This window comes from Vigna angularis, chromosome 4 (genome assembly GCF_016808095.1).
Source record: "Vigna angularis cultivar LongXiaoDou No.4 chromosome 4, ASM1680809v1, whole genome shotgun sequence".
In the NCBI taxonomy this organism is placed as follows: domain Eukaryota; kingdom Viridiplantae; phylum Streptophyta; class Magnoliopsida; order Fabales; family Fabaceae; genus Vigna; species Vigna angularis.
This window is the reverse complement of record NC_068973.1, coordinates 19,439,313-19,464,032: the sequence shown is the minus strand read 5'-3', so window position 1 is coordinate 19,464,032 and position 24,720 is coordinate 19,439,313. Positions and strand designations below refer to the sequence as shown.

General features: G+C 35.0%; 1 protein-coding gene across 2 annotated transcripts; it reads right to left on the bottom strand.

The window, feature by feature from the left end:
• Positions 1-4,950: 4,950 nt before the first annotated feature.
• LOC108330711 (2-oxoisovalerate dehydrogenase subunit alpha 2, mitochondrial) lies at positions 4,951-12,257 on the bottom strand. 2 transcript variants are annotated; one of them, XM_017565221.2, is made up of 9 exons: positions 11,907-12,257; positions 7,763-7,900; positions 7,476-7,658; positions 7,155-7,312; positions 6,932-7,031; positions 6,521-6,632; positions 6,264-6,403; positions 5,955-6,140; positions 4,951-5,197 (listed from the first exon to the last, which is right to left on the bottom strand). In XM_017565221.2, exons 1-9 carry the CDS (start codon positions 12,147-12,149, stop codon positions 5,030-5,032), a joined length of 1,428 nt encoding a protein of 475 aa, XP_017420710.1. In that variant the 5' UTR covers positions 12,150-12,257; the 3' UTR covers positions 4,951-5,029. The 2 variants fall into 2 exon arrangements, with proteins under 2 accessions (XP_017420710.1, XP_052733134.1); XM_052877174.1 differs by lacking the exon at positions 11,907-12,257 and having other exon boundaries at positions 7,476-7,653; positions 7,763-7,897.
• Positions 12,258-24,720: the final 12,463 nt, after the last annotated feature.

The following is a 24,720-nucleotide window of genomic DNA, read 5'->3' as shown; positions in this document are numbered from 1 at the left end:
AAACAAACGCTTATTGGGAGGCAACCCAGTTTTCTAAAATTTTTCTTGTTATTTTTTTCTGTTTTTAGAATAGGTTGTGATGTACTTGGCTAAAACTTATATCTGATGCAATGGTTTGATGATGTTGTGTTGTGATGAGTATTGCTTGATGATGCTATTATAATTGATTGATGTTGAGATGATGCATAAGATGCTGATATGCAAGTGGTTGCTCATAAGATGTGTGAACATATGCATGATGTTATGATTGTGATTATGATGCTGAGCAGGATGTTTATCAGAATTATCTGGAACTTTGAATTAGCTTGTATGTGAGGTTTTGAGCTCTAGAGTTTGTGTTGTGAATGATTGTTATTCCATTGAAAGCATGAATGATTTTTCCCAGGTTTCTATGATTGAATCGCTTGCTTGCATGTTTCATATGACCAAGGCCATCTGTTGTTATCCCTTTTTAGCCAATGCATGATTTTAGTCACATAAAAAGAGCACAATGTGTTCTATCCTTTGAACCTTGAGCCTTAAATCATGAAATAAAACCCTTTGTTGAAAATCTTTACCTTGAGTTAAGTTAAGAATATTTTGTGTGGTATTCATAAAGGTTCAAGTTTGGGGTTGTTGGGAAAAAGAAAATGGAAAGAATAAGCATTGAGCAAATGAAAACAAAGGAAAAAGAAAAGAAAAGAAAGAAAGAAAAGCTCAATGCAAGGGAAAGTTGGGATTAAGTGAAATTGAGTTATTGGAAAAAGAGATTGTGTTTGAATGAAAAAAAATTATGAATGACTCTCTTAACTCAAGGATTTTGTGATCCAGAAAAACTAATGTTCTTCTTAGCCCAGCCACATTACAAGCCATGGAAAGTCCTTGTGATGATACTTGTTTGTGAGTGTGTTTGATTGTGGTTAAATGAAAGGCAATTTTGTTTTATGTGACATTGGGATATTAGAGTGAAGGAGTTACCTCTATATACACCTGTGTGATTGAGTGAAACACTTTGACTGGTAAGGAGTAGTTCCAGTCATTTTGGATATTATGTTATTTTGTGAGCACCATGATGAGTTGTTTGAATCAAGGCATGTGTACATCTTGACTGAATTCTTTGTGATGAACTGATTTGAGTAAATACTTGTCTTGAAAGAAAGAGTTTTGGAATGTGTGAACCATTGTATTGATTGTTTGAAAGCTGAGTTACATCTTGTTTGCTTGAGGACAAGCAATGTTTTAAGTATGGGGTTGCGATAACAGTTGAAAATACTGTTATCTGATACTTAATTTTGATACTGATAACACCCTTTATGACTTAGAAACTAACTTGAAATCATGTTTTTGCTTTAGTTATGAGAATAAGAGAGTTGAAGGTGGAATTATTGGTTTCACACTTGGTTTTCATTGTTTTAACTCGAATTAGGATGGTTTGGAAGAAGAGTTGAAGTATCAAGGAGCTGGAACTTAGGAAAAGCTGGAAAATCATTAGAGAGAAGGACCGCAGGTGGCGCTTGAGCGCCCTTTTGGAGGCCCTCAACGCTGAAGTCTCACCTTGGTGTCGGAGCGCCCTTTTTGTGCCGCTGAGCACCAGTTAGTACCGCAACTCCCGCCTAGGCGCCCTTCTAGGGGCGCTGAGCATAGATGCTTTCGCACTCATGCCTGGGCGTCCTAAGTTGGGGCGCTGAGCGCCAGTCTCATGGGCTTGGACTTTTTCTGTGCTCTATTTAAGGATTTGGACATCCTAGGCTTGGTATCTCTTGATAGACGAGGCATAGAAACACTCTCTTGGAGGCGGATTGGGAGGCGGAAGCTCCTATCTTCAACTTTTAGGGTTTTTCTATCTCATTCTTTTCCATTATTCATCTAGTTTCACCATGTCTATGGTGAACTAAACTTCAATTATTGTTGTGGGAAACGATGTAATCCTTTGAAACTCTCATGTATTGAATTGATTCTTATTTTAAATGCTTTGTTCATTAATTGTTAGGATTTTTCCTCTATATTTTATGCTTGTTTTGTTTAACTCATTCATAACATGATAATTGATTTTATCGATATGGACACATGTGGGGAAATCTAGATCTGGGGAATCTCTCCCAAAAGCAGTATTGCCTAGACATAGGGATATGAGGGTTGGTTGCCTTTAAGTTTTTGTGCATTTATAATGTAGAATTAATTGTTAGGGAGACAAGACATTGTAAACTAGTAATTAACGATAGGCTTTCTTCGCCGAGACATCGGGTCTAAAGTAAATTAGAAAGTGGCATTAACATTAATGAAGAAGACGAATTCATAAATACATAAGAGTGGATAGGATAAGTCGAACCCCCAACAACATAATCATTCCATATTTGACAAACTAATCACCTGTGCGTTCTTATTGTCAATTGATCAACACTTGCATTCATGTTTATTTTCTGGATTTTAAACCAAAAGATTTTGTTCTCAAGTCATATTTAATCAAGAAATCACATAACTGTTTAGGCCGTGAGTCTCTTGGGAAACGATACTTGGTCTTACCATATTTATTACTTGATATGATTCGGTACACCTACCGAGGTCTTAACAATTAGATAGGAACTTCATTGCTAAACGCGACATGGAAACTATAGCTCTTTTGGGTCAACGATGAATATATGTCGCCCACGAATTATTTTGATATCATATTAACATGACCGTGCAACAAGCGATCACGACTTCTACTTTTGCTCCTGCTTCGACGTTGAGAGTCTTGATGTCGCTTGGTCATTAAGGAACATTATGATCGTTTTTTTCTCTTAGGGCTTCTTTTGCGAGGAGGACTCCTATCCAACTACTCGATCTGGAAGTACTTATGGAGATGACGAACATAGATAAACTCTTTGATCTTGTCACAGAGAGTTGTGGACTCTTCCGTTGTGTGCCCCCATATTTTGGTGATACCGACAATGTTTCTTACCGTCAGCATTGTGTGGGGTTGGCTTCGTCTTTACTAGTAGAAGGAGGTCAATAGAGTGTGCCTCTTCCAAGATCTTGGCTTTGAGTGAATTGAGAGGGGTATACTTGTTAAAACATGGTCCCGAGGGAGGTCCTTTGGACGTGAACTACTATCGTTTCCACCGTTCGGTTTCTTTCCTTCCTCTTCTCACTCATTGTGCCTCTTGCTAGTTCATGTAGAATTCTTGCATGTCCTCTACTCTCATGTGTTTTACAACCCTCTCCCTTAGCTCCTCCATTATCTTAGCTGGCCACATACATAAATTATCCGCGAATGGCCTTAGTCTTAAGGTCGTCACCACATGCTACAACACAAACTCTTGGCTAAGGTCCTTAATTTGTCGTGAGGTCCTACCATAACAGTGCATGAAGGTCCAAAGGGACTCGTCCTTCTCTTGCTTGATATTTATCAAGGTTAGGGTCAAGTTCTGCGTTCGGCTTGCTGCAAACTATTTTTTGAATAAGGAGTGCATGCTCGAGAAGTTGTCTATGGAGTTCAATGGCAATAAGTTGAATCACGTCAAGGCTTCTCCATTCAAAGATATGGAGAAGGCTTTACACCATACAAGGTCACTTGCGGTATAGAAGGTTATCAGATTGACAAACATCCTCAAATGTTCGTCAAGCTCAGTTGGTCCATCGTACTTCTTGAAGGTTGGAGGCACTCATGGCTCGAGCATGAGCATCTCTATGATTTTTGAAGTGGAAGGCAACAAACCGTCGCGTGGACCATCTATCTTGAACGATTCCTCCCTCTGCTTGTTGGGGACGGGCTGACTTAGGCCGTCTAACATAGATTGTTAGGCGGTTTGCTCCTGGAAGACGATCACGTTCTCAACGCTTAAAGTTGAGAACTCCTTTTCATGCCTACACTACATCTCTTGCACTTGGTGCTGCATTATTCTGATCATCTCCATGGGATCTTACTGGTTGTTTGATTCCTTCTACCTATATGTATAGATTTCAGAATAGGTTCTTGTTTAGTCGTGTCTAATTTTGGCCCAATTGATAGTAATTACATTTTATCTTAAATTGGTCAGAATTAGTGCTAATCCCTCCTTTTTACACCTAACCATTCAGTCTCATTTCTCAGTAGTTCGATCACGAAGGGAACTCGTGTGCAAAAATAGAGTGTTCGATTCATAACATGGATTGGATGGTCATATGGTACATAAATGAAATTATTTAAAATTTTCTGATTTTGTTTTTTTGAAATAGGAGGAAAAATATAAATAAAAATAAAAAATAAAAATTAAGATTATAATTATTAAAAAATAATTTAAAATAATTGATTAAAATATTGAGTTTACTGTTTTTTTTTAATTGTTAAGAGAAAGAAGAAAATTAAAAAAAAATTATATAACGAAACTAAAATTTATTTCCTCTTAAATTATTTAGTCTTTTTTCTCTTGAAGAAATTAAAATTTAATATCACCATTTTAATTGTTTAAATTATTTTTCTTACTTTAAGTTTTAAGTTTTAAAGTTTGATATTTAATTTTTCCTTTAAAAAATAAAAAATAATCGTCACAGAATTTGATTTCTGGTGAGTCAGATTTCAAAGAGGTTGCTAATATCAAACATAAAAAAAGCCAGTTGAGAATTCTGCTCCTCTTCATTTGAAAAATAATATTCTACTATGTCCATTTAACAAATTTAAAAATATTATTTAGGAAAAATTTAAAGATATTAATTCGTAATATAATTTAGAATATTTTTTATAGTGGTTTTTAAAAAAATGAAAAATATAAGATCAAGTTTAAAATTTTAAAATATTAATATCATTGTTGTTATATTATTGATCAAAAATATTTTCTATTGTAACAATTTTATTTTTCAAAAAATTAATAATAAAAAACTTAATTACAAAAAAATTTATGAATTACTGTTCTATTAAATACAAATTATTTAATCAATTAGTGAAATTTATTTATAGTATTTTTATTTTAGTTTTCATAATTGAATTGTAATATTTTACGTATAACATAAAAATGAAAGAAAAACTGAAATTAGTCTAGGGAAAATCAGGACATGTAACTAAGCAGTGTAATTTGTTTTAGCATATTGAAGCCTACACAGAAATATTTGCTGGATACTCTTGTGGTTGTTCTTTTACAATCTCCTTCAGCCATTGCTCCTGCTCACGGAGATTGGATGGAGGAACATCATAAACATCACGAAAAGCTTCTTCAAGTGGAGGTTTCTCTACACTCTCTGCAACTTGAATTGTATGCAGAAGCTGTAGTAGGAAAACTATTAGTTAGAACAACAATTGAATAATACTTGTAAGAGCCGCCTAAATCAAATTCAAAGCAGAAATTCAGCTTCAGCTGTGATCATAAACCAAGTATCATATTTCCAATGGTTCCAGGAATTGTCACCAATTAAGGAAGAAAATTTTAGAGTTGCCTACAACAATATGCAAAGAGTATACTTCCCGGATTCAGTATTCACGATTTTGACAATAGAAATACAAGATCCTAGGTGGATTTTTTTTGCAGTTCCACCAAACTAATTTTATCAAAGGCACTAAGCTCCATACCTTTGGCATGTGTAATTATTCAAGGAATCATTTCTAAAAGCTATCATATCGAAATCCAATAAATATAGTTTCAGTATTCATTATTATGGTGGTAAAACTGCAATATGAGCCCACTACAAACTAAGTTCTTATATACCACAGACCTGGGCTATCAAGGTAAATTTGTTAAAACAGGTCCACTAACAAAATACTTCTGGAAAAAGGATAAATACAGAAGTCTACCCAACCGAGCCAAGGATCATGCTCCATGTTCAGGACACTGATAGGGAAATTATTAGAGTCAAAGCTAAGGACAATTAAGTAAACATATATTGAGAAGTTATTTAAGACTCCATCTATTAATAGGACTGACGATTAGAGTAAGTTTTGGCTTATCTTTTTGGCACAGGAATTTGTTGGGCATTGTGATGTATTAGTGTGGATTCTATTCTAGTAGAAACATTATGTTTATCACCTGTTGTCTCAAATTGTTTATAAGCTCTGACTCTGCCAGATCATTCCACCAACCATTATTTTCAAGCCACTTTCTAAATCTAGCCACAGGATCCCGTGCCACTCTCCACCATTCAATCTCACTTGCTGGACGATACTTGGTGGAGTCATCTGATGTGCTATGGTGTCCCACTCTGTACGTAAGAGCCTGATAAAAGAATCAAATAAACATTGGTCTGTCATTAAAATGCCTTAATATTGGACCACACTACCAAATTTCTTTTGACCAAGACAAAGATTTGCCTTAAAAGGTTATCAATTGTCACTTTACTTCTATTAGGATCGGTCTCTCTTCAGTGATTGACATTTGACGAGCAGCTTGAACAGCACTATAGATGGCCAGGGCATCATTGCCATCTACTCGGATGCTACGGACTCCATATGATTGTCCTTTCACGACTACACCATCACCTATGCATAAACAATAATAAACAAATAACCTGGTACACAATATGCCCATAGATATTGCAAGACAACGCTAAACCTGACCAAATGGAAGAAATTGCCATAGAGAGAAAAGAAAATTACTTCGAAACTGATCTGAAATCGGGGTACTAATAGCCCATCCATTGTTCCGGCATATAAAAATAACCGGGGCCTCCGTAACCGCTGCAAAATTTAAAGCAGCATGGAAATCTCCCTGTCATGATACAACGCATAAGAATATGACAAGCATAGTACTGCCTCCATTTACAAGAATGAGATAACTGGAAAATAAATAAGATCAAATAAAAAGTACGAACACTCCAAAACTAGAAATAGATATTTGAGTGCGAAAGAATTGTATCCTAAAGTGCTAAATATATTGCCTGGCGGAATGCATTAAGAAATTTTAAGAATAGAGCTTATGTTCTTGATCTATGTTTGGTTGATCTAATTCCCGACAAAATTTATTTTTCAATAAAGGGAGAAATGAATCTTCTATTATAGTAAACTTACCTCACTAGATCCACCATCACCAAAGTAAGTAACAGCACATGCATCCTTTTTATCCATCTTTAAGGAATAAGCAGCGCCAACAGCATGAGAAATTTGTGTACTATAGACCAAGGTAAAATTTCATCATGTAATTTTCGTACTCATGATGCAAAGAGGCATAGATGGACAAATACATAGAGAAATAAATATCAAAGCCGTGTATATCAAAGCTTTTAATACTCACGCAATAGTTGATGCTATTGTAAAGTAATTGTGCTTTTTGGACCCATAATGTGCTGGCATCTGCCTTCCTTTCCCATTATCATATTTATTAGAAAATAACTGGTTTGCAAATTCTTGCAGAGTAAAACCACGCCATAACAAGACTCCAGCTTCCCTATACTGCATGCAACCAAATTTTTCATTTTTTGATAAATCATTTTCTAACTTAATTAAACCAACCAAAATGCAGAAACTATGATGAAGTACGAGAAAAATCATTACATAGGATTCTGAATATAAATTCAACAGTTTAAAAAACTATTTTCTTTGTGGCACGTATAACCTGAGGGAAAACAACATCGTTCATGGCAAGAGCTGCAGCTGAAGCAATATTAATAGCCTCCTCTCCAATTGCCGTCACATAAAACGATATTCTACCTTGTCTTTGTGCTTCATAGAAGATAGTATCCATAGATCGGAGAGTAACCATGTCAGTGTACATCTTCACAGCAACTTCCTTGCTGACCTAATATTATTGATATCCATCAGTTTCGTTTCCATATACTTTCCATATATTTTCCCTCTGAACAAGCAAAAAATTGTGAAATGGTAGGTCGAGGATGTCAAAACCTGCACAAAATTATGACCCACGAGCGGCTGCCCATTATCATCAAGGACACGGTAGCAGGGTATTCTCTCTTTAACTGATTCTGATATAAACTTCATTTCAGGGACGAATTCTACTCTTCCTCCAGGAAAATCAATGCCCTGCATTAAACGTATATACATAACTCAGTATGCTTCCTACAATTCAAGAACGTACTGCATTCTAATTATAGGAGGAAAAAAAATTACATTAATGATATGATGGTATTTGAATAATCTATATAATATCCAAGCTGAAATTATTCGAACTTTCAATTTTCATAAATATTCCTTCCTTTAGACAGCATAAGAATTTAAAATTGTGAATAAAAAACCATGCTGCAATTGCATTTTGGATCATGAACGCACAATCCATACACTATCATCACACTTTTAGATTATTAAAAAAGTCATACTACGGGTATTTAGGGTCAGCAAGGAAAAAAAATTTAGTCCTCCTGAATTTACATCATTAATAAAGAATTCATTCTGCAATTGAATTCAGGGGAATTTAGACAATGAAGCTCAAATTCAAATTGCAGTTATATTTAGATCCTCGAGGCTATAATATAACATACCATCTCAACATGTCTTCACTCTGATTAAAGAGTTCACACTGCAGTTCAACTGAAGGTACGTACACACATACAATTTTAATTTTTCATTATCAATAGAGAAATTTCCCAATTAGAACCAAGGAAGCTCAACCTTAACGTCCACGTTTTAGATCATGAATAAAGCTTCATACTCTAGTACCCATTAAGATCATCAAGGTGTCCCATCTCAATTTAGAATCATTGAAAAAAAACTTTATCTACCAGTCAATAAAGGGTCATGAAAGGTTATACGATCTTGAATTTACACTACAAATAAAGAAATCATGTAGCACTTCTATTTTTGGGGCATATCATCCCAATTCACATTACCAATAAAAAATTCTTTAAACATGTAAAGACCTAGTGGCATTTTAGAAGTGATAGTTTAAAAATAATCCAATTTGATCATTTTAATATTAAAAAGTTTTAATATAAATAGTTTTGTTATGAACAAGTTTAATTATTTTAAAACACACCATCTCTCTAGAAACCATTTTTCTAGAGTTATTTGACTTCTTTTTGTTCGTCTGATTGAAACCAAGACCTTAGGATTAATCCTTGCAGTGAACTCTTCAATTTGGACAGATCAATTTCTCAGTTCGCATAAATTGAGTTTCATCTCTTTTCCTTGGTCTTTATTGGTGTCAGTTGCATGTGAGTATTCTTTCACTTGCATGCGTCTTTTTAGTCATCTATATAAGTCTTTGTTGATCAGTGATTTTAATCATGAGTTCTGATCGTGTTTGTGTTGTTCCTAAGTATAAATAGGACATCTTGTGAGCTTGAAAGGTTTTGGGATCCTTAGAGCAAGTTCTTTTGTCTCTCAGGTAAGGGAAGCTAATTGCATTGCTTTAATGCTATAGATATCTTAAAATTGGTAATTGCATGATTGAATGGTGTGATGAAATTGATATGTTGAATTTGGTATATTGGATGTTTGTATTGTTTAAATTGTCTTGGTTGAGTTGTGTTGATTGGGAAACTTAGAATTTGGTCAATTAAGCCAATTGGTATGTGTCTTGACATTAAAAACTGTTTTTAACCAAAGTACTAAGAAGGGAATACCAATTTGATCATTTGACCAAGTACCAATTTCCCAAATCAATAAGTTTTCATATATTGTGTTATGATGCACTGTTGAGAGGTGGCAAATTGGGGCGCTAAGCGCCAGGTCATTTGGCATGTCTGAGAGCATTTTAGCTCCAGGCTATTGAGCGCCAGTTGAGCGTCGTATATTGCGAATGGTATAGCACTAAGCGAAGCTAGGGTGTTGTTGAGCATCTATTTTGTGAAGGGTTTAGCGCTAAGCGGCGTTAGGGCGTGATTGAGCATCATCCTTGTATTGTAGGTCTGGAGCATTTAACTATAGGGCACTGAGTGCCAGAAAGTGCCGCTGAGCGCCACTTGTTGCGAGAAGAATGTCGTTGAGCGCCATGACTGACACTTAGCGTAACCTTTTGCGAGAAGGTTGGCACTAGGCACCACCTCTGAGTGTCAGTGTGTATGTGTGACTCTATCTGTCTTCTTTGACTATTTGAGATAGATTTAAAATAGATTTTATATATGTTTATGAGTATTATGATGATTTATTGAGGTGATGATATTTTGTGGATATGTGTGGTGATGATGTTGTGAGAATTTCAAGGAGAAATTCATTGTTGTGATGTGATTGTGTATGCATTGACAATGGGGTTTAGTAAGAAGGTATTCTAATATATTACCAACCATTCAACTCATATAGAAAGGAATGGGGTGGAGGAAAAAATGGCAGGAAGTCCTAGTCACTGGACTGTTTTGATCCTAGGTGGGAGTAGTAGGGTGACAACAACTTTGTTTGTGCACTAGAGTTTTATTTGTAATCGTTTTGTAGTTTTGGTAATTGTTTTAGATATATTTTATTATTATGATTTAGTTTTGATAACTATATTAATACCATATATTTATATGTTGAGGCAATATTTTTTTCTTTTATTAATTTTATAAAGTCTTGTTAAAATTGGAGGTTAGATGAGATACTGTTCAACTTTTGCATCATGAATAAAGAGTTACACTTCCTTCCTTGATTTAATTTTCCACCTTTTTCATCCAACCAAACGCAAAGCAGTAGCAGTTAAATCAAATCAAACAACAAACTACTAAAGTTCTCGACAATTACATTTTGCATCCATAGTTTTACCCCACATCTCCCTTGGGAATTTTATAAAGGTATAAAATATATATGCCTTAGATTTTTAGATTGTAATATTCGGAAACATATTATGGATTACATAATTCCACTTTTTATATGGAAATACATTTCAGATTGTAATGTAGAAATGTATACGGAACTATGTAATATGAAATATATTTCTGGTTTTTGGATTACATAATTCAGAAATGATTTCTAAATTACATAAATATAAAACCATATTTCAAATTTTATAATTCTTTGAAATGTATTTTCAGTAATTTACGAATATATTTCAAATTGTATATTCAGGAATATGTTTCTGTGTAATTCAAAATACATCTTTTTCCCTATCCTGAAATGTATTATGAATTATACAAATTTATAATATATTTTTTAGTTTCAAATAGCACAATAAAAATAGGTTTATTCTAATTATGCAATTTAAAATATTTTCAACCATAGATGATATAAAATTCGTACACATTTATAAAAATACAAAAAGAATGTTTTTTTTTTTTATTTTCGAACATTGTACTTATCCTAAACCCAAATTCAAGTCAACAAAATCCTATAGCATTATATAAAAAGATACATAATTTTGTCACTTTTACAAAATTATATATATATATATATATATATATATATATATATATATATAATTTCGTAACAATAGTGTTGAAAGGTTATGTAATTTGTATTTTTTTTAAATTATTTAATTATTTAAATTATCTAACTACTTATTTATTAAATAAATAAATTGTTTTTATTTATATATATCATCATTATTTTATAAAAGAGATGCATTTTTAATCACAATTAGTATCATATTTGTATTTGACAATTTTATCCTTTAGTAAAAATATATTCTTTTTTGTTACTACCTCTTCTCAGCTATAACTATCTAACTTTCTTACTAGATATAACTGTTAAATTTTCCATTTAAAATAACATAAACACATTCCATTAGTTAAAATAAAATTAATCAATTAAAAGATAATATCACAGACAGTTATTAAATGTTGTATCTTTATGTAAAGGATAGATTAAGATATAAAATTAAAGGCTAAACTATGTTTTGAAAAAATAGGAATGAAAGTTGTAAATTTCATGAAATTCTTTTACATAAAATATAATGAAAGTTTTAAAGTTCATTTATCAAAAACTAATTAATCATCAAATCGGTTAACTTATTTTGTTTACTTTTTAGTTTTGTAAGCTCAGATTAAATTCCTCCTGTTTTGTTTTCTTATCTTCCATAAAAACAATAAGGTACCGCAAAAAGAGAAATTAAATCCGAAAGTGCCTATCGAAAAGCCATGGAATGATGGAAAAGTGAAAAGGCGGGAGATGAAGGAAAAAGTACCTGGTCCTGAAGAAGATTCCCATTCAATGTGGAAGGATTCCCCGCGATACCGGAGAAAAATCGATGCGAAGAGAGAGGTGGAAGTAGTAAATCGCAGTTCTGCCTGAGGTTCCTGAAATTAGGGTGGAGTTGATTGGAACAGCGTGGAGAGTTTCGATGAAGCGAACTGGAAAAGTTCTTCCTAGATTTGAAAAGGGAGAAGATGTTGACAAACTTCCTCATCGTGTGAAACGCTAAACGCATAAACAAGACGTCGTTAGGAGACTCAGCAAATGAATCTTTTTACTATTTATACCGTTATTATTTGATCGTCGTAACTGCATTTCTGCCTTTCACGCCAAAGTTATGTCACATGTCGAATTGAATCTAAAATTGGTGGTAGTCCAACAGATTTTTATTTCATAATTCTTGAAATTAATTTTAAATTAAAGTTATTCTCTCCCGCAGTTCTATGAAATATCTGTTTTTTTTTTCAAATATCATCTATATTGTGTTTGGACAATGGGATGAGTATTATGTAATATTTTTATTATTTAAATAGAAAATATTTTTGTGGGATGAGTAGTATGTAATAATTTATTATGTTTAATAGAAATTATTGTGTTATAACTATTATTTCTTATTTAATATCAATTAGAGTAAATAGTAGGATCCAAACACAGGCAATGTCTAGAAAGAGGGTGAGTTAATTGTTTTTCAATTAATGTATGTATATCATAATTTTTTTATGTTTATAATGAATTTTTTTATCATCTACGTTTTTGTTAATAGTTTGTTATGATTTTTTTAAGGTTAACAGAAAAAAATTAAATAAATATTAAATAGGTATATTTTTTTACCGATATTAATTAAAAAAAATTAACTGATATTGATAAAAAAAATAGACAAAAAAATAACCATCCATCAAAATTATAAAAATAACTGTGATCCATATCAATTTAAATAATTATGCTCGACATCAATTCAAAGTAATATCAATGTTAATCAAGAATTTTTTTTTATAAATATTAATTAAAAAGATCTTATGAACTTTAACGAAAAATGACATTAATTAATATCAACTATAACTGATAACCAATTTTAATATTTTTAAATTTTAGCAATTAATTAATATTTTTATATTTGATGATAATTAAAATATTTTCTTTAATAAAATTATAATTCATTAAACCTGAGTTACTTTATCCAAATAAAACAATTTACAATTTGTAAAATATCCTATTCAAATATGTTAACTTTTGTTTTTGAAATATTATCTCTGTAGTCATAGTTTTATTGATACTATTTACATCGGTATTTATTTATGAACTGCCACGTCAGTCCAACGTCAATGCTTAGTCGGCATTATAGTAAAATAATAATTATTAATAATAAATCTTCTATAAATTAACTTTTGACAACTGTGTAGATCCATGTCACGTGTGTACCGGCCGCCTATTCAGTCTTATCCTCATTAACTCAAGTGTACCACGCAATTTAACTTAAGTTCAAAATTAGTTTTTAACTGAATTTGATCTTAAGAAATCAGGTAAATGAACAAGGTAATAAAAAAGAAAATTAGTTAGATTCGAATTATTTTACACTATTTAAATTTTTCAATATAATTATATTGGATTATGGTTCATGGTAATTGTCTAGTATAAAATATTAACCGAGTGGTTACAAACAACCAACCGGATATTCAGGTAATCTGATTATATCTTATTCTGTTTATATTTTATTGGGCTTATATCAGCTTAAGATCCATGAGGTAAATTATAAATACAAAGCCAGGGCCAAAGGCCAGGTACGTTCCACTTACTCTACATGACTCTCAAATACTCAATAGTGAAAATCATTCACAAAACATTCAACTAAGAGCCGAGGCTCCTCAAAATCACACGCCTAACTTGAGCGTCGGAGTACCTTTTGCAGGTACATCCACCCCCGTCCAAAAGGAGACCGATCGGCTTGCGCCAACACCGATCGACCAACAGCTGGAGTTTGAAGGCGAGCGAGCGGCCCAGACACATCAACAGGTTAGTCTCTCGGTCCCCAAAACTTTCCACCGTAACATTTTGGCGCCCACCGTGGGGCCGAGCGTCAAACCCAATGATGACCACGAGGAGCATGGAGGAGCAACAAAGCACCAGAAAGATGATTAGAAACCACAAGAAACCAAGACGAGCGTTCAGTCTCGACATCACTATTTCAGATCAACACCAGAAACTTTCGACAAAAACTACAGTAGATGAATCATCATCTCTACGTGAGACGTCGTCAATAAGATAAGTATTTTTTGAAATATGAATATTTCATAAAATATCTAATTGATAATAGATATTATAACAACTATTTTTATGTTAAATATATAGTATAATCCATAATATATTATATGATATGATATAGTACATAACTATAAATATAGTTATCTAATTATTATAACCGAAACATTTTTTGGCATGATTAAAATAGTCAAAGAAATTGTTGTTTTAAAGATAATTATCAACAACAATATTATAAAATCTCAGGACGGTTTTGATACCTTGTTTATTATATATGTTATTTATTCGGTGCAATTCATAATATCTGGTAACCGAATCATTTATTATACGGTTATATACCATAATATATATCATCATGAGAATTTTAACAAGACAACATCTTGAAGAAATATATATCAAAATCCACGCCATCAACTATGCAAGTGCGTACTAAGATCTTGTCATAAACGGACTTCATGCTTAAAGTATCATGGAATTCAATTAACGAAGGGGAAGTCTCCTATTGCAAACACTGATTGCCAATTTCGTCAGCAAAGTTCATAATTAACGATCAAGTCGAAGACCGAGCGGTAAATCCCCCTCGGGCGAGAGGTAAAGCCCTCTCGACGATGAACGGTAAATCCCGTTCACTAGGAAACACTCCTAGCTCAAAGCAGAGGTAAAACCCTCTCAAAGTCGAACGGTAAAGCCCGTTCCCTAGGAAGCACTCCTAGGTCGAAGACCGAGCGGTAAATCCCCCTCGGGCGAGAGGTAAAGCCCTCTCGACGACGAACGGTAAATCCCGTTCACTAGGAAACACTCCTAGCTCAAAGCAGAGGTAACACCCTCTCAAAGTCGAACGGTAAAGCCCGTTCCCTAGGAAGCACTCCTAGGTCGAAGACCGAGCGGTAAATCCCCCTCGGGCGAGAGGTAAAGCCCTCTCGACGACGAACGGTAAATCCCGTTCACTAGGAAACACTCCTAGCTCAAAGCAGAGGTAAAACCCTCTCAAATTCGAACGGTAAAGCCCGTTCCCTAGGAAGCACTCCTAGGTCGAAGACCGAGCGGTAAATCCCTCTCGGGCAGGAGGTAAAGCCCTCTCAACGAAATGTCGAAGACCGAGAGGTAAATTCCTCTCGGTTCCTGTCGAAGGCCGAGAGGTAAATTCCTCTCGATTTCCTATTGAAGGTCGAGCGGTAAATCCCGCTCGGTTAAAAGTTGAAGGTCGAGAGGTAAAACCCTCTCGACAAATGTCGAAGGCCGAGAGGTAAATTCCTCTCGGTTCCTATTGAAGGTCGAGCGGTAAATCCCGCTCGATTAAAAGTTGAAGGTCGAGAGGTAAAACCCTCTCGACAAATGTCGAAGGCCAAGAGGTAAATTCCTCTCGGTTCCTATTGAAGGTCGAGCGGTAAATCCCGCTCGGTTAAAAGTTGAAGGTCGAGAGGTAAAACCCTCTCGACAAATGTCGAAGGCCGAGAGGTAAATTCCTCTCGGTTTCCTATTGAAGGTCGAGCGGTAAATCCCGCTCGGTTAAAAGTTGAAGGTCGAGAGGTAAAACCCTCTCGACAAATGTCGAAGGCCGAGAGGTAAATTCCTCTCGGTTCCTATTGAAGGTCGAGCGGTAAATCCCGCTCGGTTAAAAGTTGAAGGTCGAGAGGTAAAACCCTTTCGACAAATGTCGAAGGCCGAGAGGTAAATTCCTCTCGGTTTCCTATTGAAGGTCGAGCGGTAAATCCCGCTCGGTTAAAAGTTGAAGGTCGAGAGGTAAAACCCTCTCGACAAATGTCGAAGGCCGAGAGGTAAATTCCTCTCGGTTCCTATTGAAGGTCGAGCGGTAAATCCCGCTCGGTTAAGAGTTGAAGGTCGAGAGGTAAAACCCTCTCGACAAATGTCGAAGGCCGAGAGGTAAATTCCTCTCGGTTCCTATTGAAGGTCGAGCGGTAAATCCCGCTCGGTTAAAAGTTGAAGGTCGAGAGGTAAAACCCTCTCGACAAATGTCGAAGGCCGAGAGGTAAATTCCTCTCGGTTCCTATTGAAGGTCGAGCGGTAAATCCCGCTCGGTTAAAAGTTGAAGGTCGAGAGGTAAAACCCTCTCGACAAATGTCGAAGACCGAGAGGTAAATTCCTCTCGGTTCCTATTGAAGGTCGAGCGGTAAATCCCGCTCGGTTAAATGTTGAAGGTCGAGAGGTAAAACCCTCTTGACAAATGTCGAAGACCGAGAGGTAAATTCCTCTCGGTTCCTATTGACGGTCGAGCGGTAAAACGCTTTCAGTTCCGCCAACGCAGCCTCCCTCAAACTCATCAGTCCTATAGTTAACCACGGCTAAAGCCGACCGCTTAACTCGGACTTGGGGGGCATGTCTAGTATAAAATATTAACCGAGTGGTTACAAACAACCAACCGGATATTCAGGTAATCTGTTTATATCTTATTCTGTTTATATTTTATTGGGCTTATATCAGCTTAAGATCCATGAGGTAAATTATAAATACAAAGCCAGGGCCAAAGGCCAGGTACGTTCCACTTACTCTACATGACTCTCAAATACTCAATAGTGAAAATCATTCACAAAACATTCAACTAAGAGCCGAGGCTCCTCAAAATCACACGCCTAACTTGAGCGTCGGAGTACCTTTTGCAGGTACATCCACCCCCGTCCAAAAGGAGACCGATCGGCTTGCGCCAACACCGATCGACCAACAGCTGGAGTTTGAAGGCGAGCGAGCGGCCCAGACACATCAACAGGTTAGTCTCTCGGTCCCCAAAACTTTCCACCGTAACAGTAATTAATTTTTTCTACCGTCCCATTTATATTTATTAACGAAAATAATACTTTTGACACGCTAAAAGTTTTTCACACTCATTTGACACGCGGTGGGCCCAAATTCTATGAATGTGATGAATGGTCATTTTGCCATTTATGTGCTAAATGAAACGGTGTTTTTGAGTAAATTTTGTCTCTGATTTCACTTTTACAAAGGTTGGACCATTTCATTTTCGAAGACCAAGTGTTTGTAATGTGCTAGGGTTGGGGCTAATAGAGAACGTGAGAACTCGAAGTGTGATTGTTCTGTGCTAGGGTTGGGGCTGATAGAGAACGTGAGAACTCGAAGAGCGACTGTTTGTGTTGTGCTAGGGTTGGGGCTGATAGAGAACGCGAGAACTCGAAGAGAAACTGTTCGTGCTATGCTAGGGTTGAGACTGATACGCGAGAAGTCCATGGGTGCCACTTAATCGGAGGGTGTATGCTTCTTCCTTTCTTCTTTTCTCATCATTTGTGTATCTTTCCATTTCTTTGTGCTTCATTTTCGGAAACCCGGGGGCAAGGTCGTGAGAGGGAGAGTTGGGCTAGGGAAAACACGAAATGCTCAATCCATGACGAGCGACATCGTTAGTGAGTGAGAGGCACTGAGAGAACAAGGTTTGGGGAGCTATCTCTGTCTAATTTGAAAAGTCTGGTTGAATGTGTAATTTGGGATGTTTGTTTGGTTAGGTTCCCTGTTTGACAAATTTGAGTGTCCTGTATTCTAAGTATATTTTGATGTATGAGTCGATGAATATATTATATTGTATTGAGTTGTCTCTCTCATTTGGCTGATAAATGGGATTAAAGCATTCAATGAATTCATAGAGGTACTTCGATTATATGATAATTTGTGCTTTGTATTGGGTGACTTATGTTTAAAGATGGCATATTGTTAAGTAAACTGATTAGCTTAAATTTGGCATTTTACTGGGTAATATTGATAGATATTGTGGTCTGTACTGGTTGGGTTTGGTGTTGAGGAGATGTTAATTGTTAGGACTTGTTTGGATAAATGTTGTATACCTTCCTGTAGGTATTGTGAATATAGTTAGAAGTATAAGAGAACGTAAGTCTGCATGATTAATTACAATGAACATCACCATTACTATGTTGGTGTATTAAGTATAAAATAATTATACACAAACTAAACTTGAGTAACCACGCCGAATGTTTGAGTGATTTTAAGTTGAATTATCTGAAATAAAATGTACTGTACTGTTTGGATTGACATAGTATATTTGATAACATTTGGTTCTGACTAGAGATATGAATTGCATAGGTTCTAATTGAATTATGGTGCATTAGTAACATTTGAATGGGTAAAAAGGCAATGTATGGGTTACTTGAGTGGAGGTGAACCCGCTAATTTATGTTAACATATAGTGCAGAAAAAGTCTGATCATGAATCCTGTTTGAAGGTATGTTTACCTTAGTTTAGAGTTTTAAAATCAAATTTCAATAGAAGATAATATTGAAGTGGGTGATGAATGTCAAATTTGATAGCATGAAGGTAATATTTTTATGTATTGTTGTATTTGAATATTTTTATGTTTTGTTTTATTATTTTATTATTTTTTAAAATGTCCTTTTAAAATCTTTAAAGATTGACATAGCATTGTACAACAGTAGACTAGGTTATGTAAAAGGAGAGTTGATTTAATGGATTTAATGCTCGAAGATTCTTTTATAGTTTACACAACAATGATATATTTAGATCTCTATCACCTTCTAAAATTGTCAAAATGATTTGCTTAGAATTAATTCAAGAATAAGTGGCAATCATAAGTTTATAATCATAACCTTCTGTAGTTTATAGTTTGGTAATTCTTGTAGGTTTATTTAACATTTTGCATACTTTATTTTTGGAACTTTGTTTTAATGTTCATATGTAAAATGGTGGAGGTTTTGATACTCTAAGGTGGAAAATGTTGATAATTTTGAAGCATATAGCTCGTCTTGACAGGGTTATTCTCTTAATTCTTCTTCTTGCTTGCAAGTGCCTGGTGCAAAAGTTGTTTCCTCTAGAGAGTTTTGTTCAATTAGTCAAGTATGTATTTAATTTCTATCTTTTCTATATATGAATTTTTGTGGTGAATGATATAGTTTTTATTAAAAAGAATTAAGGGTAGACATAACATTAAAATCGAGATTTTGGGACATGTTGAAATCAAAGGGGTATATGAATAATGCAAAGTTGTATATCAATTTTAGTAATGAAGAGATTAAAGATGTCATTATAGGTTCTAATCAAAGGGGTATATGAATAAAAATTATGGTTAATTAATTAAGATAACACACATAGGATATGAGGTAGGTGGTTTAAATGGATAAGTACATCATGATGGGTTATTTGTGACTGGAAATTGCATATGAAGCTCAAAGACAAACTTTTTGGTATCACTATAATCGTATACAAAAAACTACACTCTATATGGTAGTAAACGTTGAATTTTAAAGGAACAACAAAAGGAATAGAATGATTGTATACTAAGGCGACATTAATTTGGCATGAATTGTTGCAAAGATTATAGATAATCGGTTAAAGGGCTTTAGACATGAATAAAAGGCCATTATTGCCACTATTGTGGGGAGTACTATCTATGACTTTAACCTGTGATTACAGGTTGAAAGAAAAGAAAAAATACATTAGAAAATTATTAAAATGGATTTCATGATGATTTATATATGAGGATTTGATTTTTAACCAAGTTTGATGACATTGTGTGATCCTTGCACTTGACTTCATCTAGTTGAATAAGTCTATTATTGTTGACTATCTCGACCTCTGTACTGTTAGAAAGATAGTCATCATCCTAGAAGGACCAGCATGGTAGTCTGCTCCTTTATCATGTAGCATTTTGGTTTTGGAATCGACTTTCACTCTCATTCACCACTCTTCTTCATAATACAGTGTTAGGCTTAACCCTTCGATGGATTTTAATTTGCGCAGAGTCTTCCTCACCATTTTCCATCTTCATCTATTTATTGGCTTTCTTTCCTTTTCGTGTTTTTGTCATCATTAATCATTTGAAATATCCATGTCACTTGATGTTCCTGTTTCTCGGTGGGGTATACCTCATTTGTGCTCATAATCTATGTTGCCATTCCACAATAACGAGTACTTGACTTATTTATTTAACTAAGATAATTGTTAGATGAGATATGAATCTTTATTACTGTTATGGATTTAGTTGAAAGATAGGGCAATTTTTAGGGAATAAAAGATTGTAAAAGTGGAAAGTAATTTAGATGATACTACACTTTGAAAAACAAGTATCAGTTGGTTCCTCTAAGTTGGATGTCTTTTTGGTATATGAGTGCCAGATGAAATTAAATAGGTGGAATATGTAATTATTATATTTCGTTTTTGAATCTAATTTTGTTGTGAGACATTTGTCCAGATATGTCTTCCATTTAAAGGTTTTATGGCTTCAACTCTAACTTTTTTATTTTATGGATATGCAGTCAAAGCATAGAGATTACTTGGAAGAGTGTTTATGGAAAAGGAGGTTTCAATGCACATGATGATGTATTATTTGTTTAAAATTGATTTCCTGAAGTGGTCTTTTTGACTTGTTCAATTGTTTACTTTGATATATAGGTTTATGCACGACATTCATGCAGGGCAAATTACTTGGCACATGTGAACACATTATTAACGGATGTGCAAAATTCATGCATATAGACAACTCCTTTTGCATGGCTACTGTCCATTGTTGTGGATGAGTAGGACACTACTTTTAGAATTGTGTAGTAGATGGTCAGAAGGGAGAGGCAGATTTGAAGTTAGGTCTGTGTTTATTTGATAACGATTGAATATACCGTTATCTGTGATGCAATTTTGATACTAAATCAATCCTTTTTGACTTAGAAGCTTGCTTGAACTCATGTTTTAGCTTATTTATGTGAATAAGAGAGTTTGGGTTATACTTGAGAATTTTATCACTAAATTCCCTTGATTTTGTAGGAAATTAGAATGATTTTGAAGAGGATTAAAATATCAAGGAGTTGGAATTCAGAAAGGACAGAAAGAGCACCAAAAGAGAAGGCTGCAAAAGCTCGCAAGAAGCTTGGGCGCCCTTTTTGGATCCCTCAGCGCAGGAGTCTCGCAATCACACCTGAGTGTACTTTCAGGGACGCTGAGCGCCAGTTCTCGAGAATCGTGTCACGCTTGGGCGCCCTTCTTGGGGTGTTGAGCGTCATTTCTCTCTCAAGCTCGCTTGGACGCCCTAAGTAGGAGCGTTGAGTGTTGGCGACGTTGGCCCATGATCCAATTCAGCTGTATATAAGGACTTGGACGTCCTAGAGGGAGTATCTTTTGACAAAAGGGACGCAAATTCAGACTTTTTCAGCTCTCTGAAGGCAGAATTGGATGCGGAAGCTCTCCTTTTCGGTTTTTAGGGTTTATCTTTCATTCTCATTCCATTGTTCATCTAGTTTCTCCATGACAAGAGGGAACTAAATTCATTTGTTGTTTGAGGAATATGTAACCTCTAAACTCTCATGTATTTAAATTGATTCCAATTTATTTCTGCTTCTTGCATTAATTGTTAGGGTTATTCTCCTTTGCTCTATGCTTGTTATGTTTAACTCATTAATGGCATGACTATTGGTTTTCTTTGATATGGACACATACGGAGAAACCTAGAACTGGGGAATTTCTTCCATTGGAACTTTTGCCTAGACATAGGGATAGAACGCTTGGTTGTCTTAAACTTCCGTTCATAATGCAAAATTAATTATTAGGGAGACAATACATTGTAAACTAGTAATTAAGGATAGACTTTTATCGCCGAGACATCGGGTTCTAAGTACTTTAGAAAGTGACATTAACAATTAATAAAGAAGAAGAATTCAAATACGCATGAGAGTGATTAGGTGAAATCTAAACCCCAACAACATCTTCATCTCATAATTCTCATCATTCACTTTTGTGTTTGTCTTCAATTGATAAAAATTGCATTCATATTTACTTTCTTGTTTTTGCAATTAAAAACCCTAAATTGTTCGTCAAAGTCTCAATTAGTTAAGTAATTACATGACTGTTTAGTGCTAATTGGGAAACGATACTTGGTCTTATCGAGGTACACTTTTCGAGGTCTTAACAAGTTTTTGGCGCTGTTGCCGGGGACTCGTGGTTTAAACTATACTTTTGTGTGATTCTTAACCGATTAGACTTTATCTTTAATTTTATCTTTTTATTTTTAATTTTATCTTTTTATTTTTAATTTTATCTTTTTTTTTAATTTTGTTTTATCTTTTATTTTATCTTTTTTATCTGTTGGTGCTAATTGGGTGCTCTAGTGTTTTGTTCTCTAGTGTATGCAGGGTACAATTCGGACTAGAAGCACAAAAGTTTTTGAACCACTTTTTGCAGGTATGGACAATAGTAGAAGAAAAAGGAGGAACAGGACGTCCAGAGAACTTTTCCCTTTTCTTGAGACTCTTTTACAGCGTTCACCTCAAAGATCTGACCACGAAACATAAAATATGGCTGAAGAGCAGAATGGTAGACGTACCCTAGCAGATTATGCAACAGTCATTGGCCCTCATCATTTTAAAAGCATTGCAAGGCCGAGGGTTAATGCTACAAATATGGAGATGAAGCTTACTTTGATTCAATTGGTGAAGAGCAACCAATTCAATGGATTATCACATGAAAATCCATATGAGCATCTGACCACATTCAATGAGATATGCATTACTGTGAAGATCAATGGCGTGCCAGATGAAGCTATTAGATTGAGCTTGTTTCCTTTCTCTTTGGGAGGCAATGCTAAGACGTGGTTGAACTCTTTTCCAGAGAATAGTTTTATTGAGTGTGAAGCCGTCGTTGCAAAGTTTCTGAACAAATACTTTCTACAGTCAAAGGTGAAGAAAGGTAAACAAGAAATTTCTTCTTTCAGGCAGGGCGTGGATGAAACATTAGGTCAAGTGTGGGATCGATTTAAAGGCTTGTTGAGAATGACGCCCACACATGGCTTTGATGAACCAACACTAGTCATTTTATTCCTTGGAGGTCTAAGCTCACAGACTAAATTGATGCTAGATGCCTCAGCTGGAGGTAATATCAAGTATGGAAAGCTCACCCAAGTATGGGCTAAGGGCAAGCTGGGCAATTCAATAGACCACAACAACAACAATGGCAACAACAACCTTCCTTATCTGACAGAATGGCAAAGCTAGATGACACACTTCAACAACTTATTCACGTATCCAACTCCAATCACAAAAGTACTGAAGCTGCAATTAGAAGGTTGGAGACATAAGTTGGTCAACTAGTTAAGAAGATAGACAATTTTGGGGTGAATATTGAAGTTACCCCTAGGGAGGAGTGTAGAGGCATTATTACTAGAAGTGACAAGGTGTTAGATGAGAGAAAAATAGAGAGAAAAGAAAAAGAGAGGTTGAGTGAAAAAGAAGAAAGTGAGAGAAAAGAAAAGGAGAAAGATGAGGGAAGAGAAAAAGAAGAGGATGAGAAGAAAAAGAAAAAATTATTTGAAAAACCCCTTCCTTACCCAAAGAATTATTCTAGGAAGGAGAAAGAAAAACAGTTTGAGCGTTTTATGGAAATTTTCAAGAAATTGGAGATTAACATACCCTTCTCCGAGGCACTACAGCAAATGCCTTCATATGCTAAATTTTTGAAGGAACTTCTCATGAAAAAAAAAGGAAATACATTGAAGAGGAAACTAGTGAAATGCACGGGAATTGTATTGCTATCATACAAAGACTCTTACCTCTTAAGTTTAAAGATCTAGGATGCTTCACCATTCCATGTACTATAGGGAAGTTAGCTGTTGGAAGGGCTTTGATTTATTTGGGAGCCAGTAATGCCGCTCTCTATGTTTAAAAAGATTGAAGGTTTGGAACTCAAGCCTACTCGGATGACTCTCCAATTAGCATATAGATCTTTTAAATATCCTTATGGGGTGGTTGAAGATGTGCTTGTTAAAGTGGACAAATTCTTATTTCCGGTGGATTTTGTTATCATGGAGATGGAATAGGATATTGATCTGCGCTCATTCTTGGGAGACCCTTTATGAAGACGGCTCAAGTCTTAATTGATGTGGAGAATGGCAAACTCAAGGTGAGAGTACAAGATGAAGAAGTGAATTTTGACTTGTTTGAAGCCATGTCTCATTCAAAAGATGAGAAGGCATGTTTTCATCTTGACGCATTAGATGAAGTATGTATGATTTAGGAAGAGATGTTACGTTGTTCTTCACCTTTAGAGAAAACGCTCATTGATGCATGTGAAGATTTGAATGAGGAAGAAGAGGAATTGATTGATGAGTGCTTGTTTGACTTGGAGGCATTAAAAGAAATCCCTTTTCATGAGGCAAAAATTGAAGAGATCAATACCAAGGAAAAAGTTAAGGAAAATAAATGGGAATTGAAGATGTTACCTCCACATTTAAAGTATGTTTTCTTAGAAGAAGGTGAAAATAAACCAGTCATCATTAGTAATTCTTTATCCTCCAAAGAAGAAGAAAAGTTGGTGGAAGTACTAAAAGCGAACAAAGGAGCTATTGAATGGTCAATTTCTGATCTCAAAGGCATAACCCCAACTTATTGCATGCACAAAATATTCATGGAAGATGAGTATAAACCATTTGCCCAACCACAAAGAAGACTGAATCTTGTGATGAAAGAGGAGATTAGAAAAGAAGTGCTGAAGCTTCTGAAGGCTGGTATTATATACCCTATTTCTTATAGTGCATGGGTAAGCCAAGTGCAGGTGGTACCAAAGAAAGGTACGAT

Excerpts from the sequence above, each read along its gene's own strand:
- LOC108330711 (XM_017565221.2), bottom strand. The coding sequence starts at position 12,149 with ATGCGTTTAGCGTTTCACACGATGAGGAAGTTTGTCAACATCTTCTCC. Across the intron at positions 7,659-7,762 it reads TGGGTCATAATTTTGTGCAG|GTCAGCAAGGAAGTTGCTGT; the intron begins GTTTTGACATCC and ends CAATAATATTAG. Across the intron at positions 6,633-6,931 it reads GTGATGGTGGATCTAGTGAG|GGAGATTTCCATGCTGCTTT; the intron begins GTAAGTTTACTA and ends GTATCATGACAG.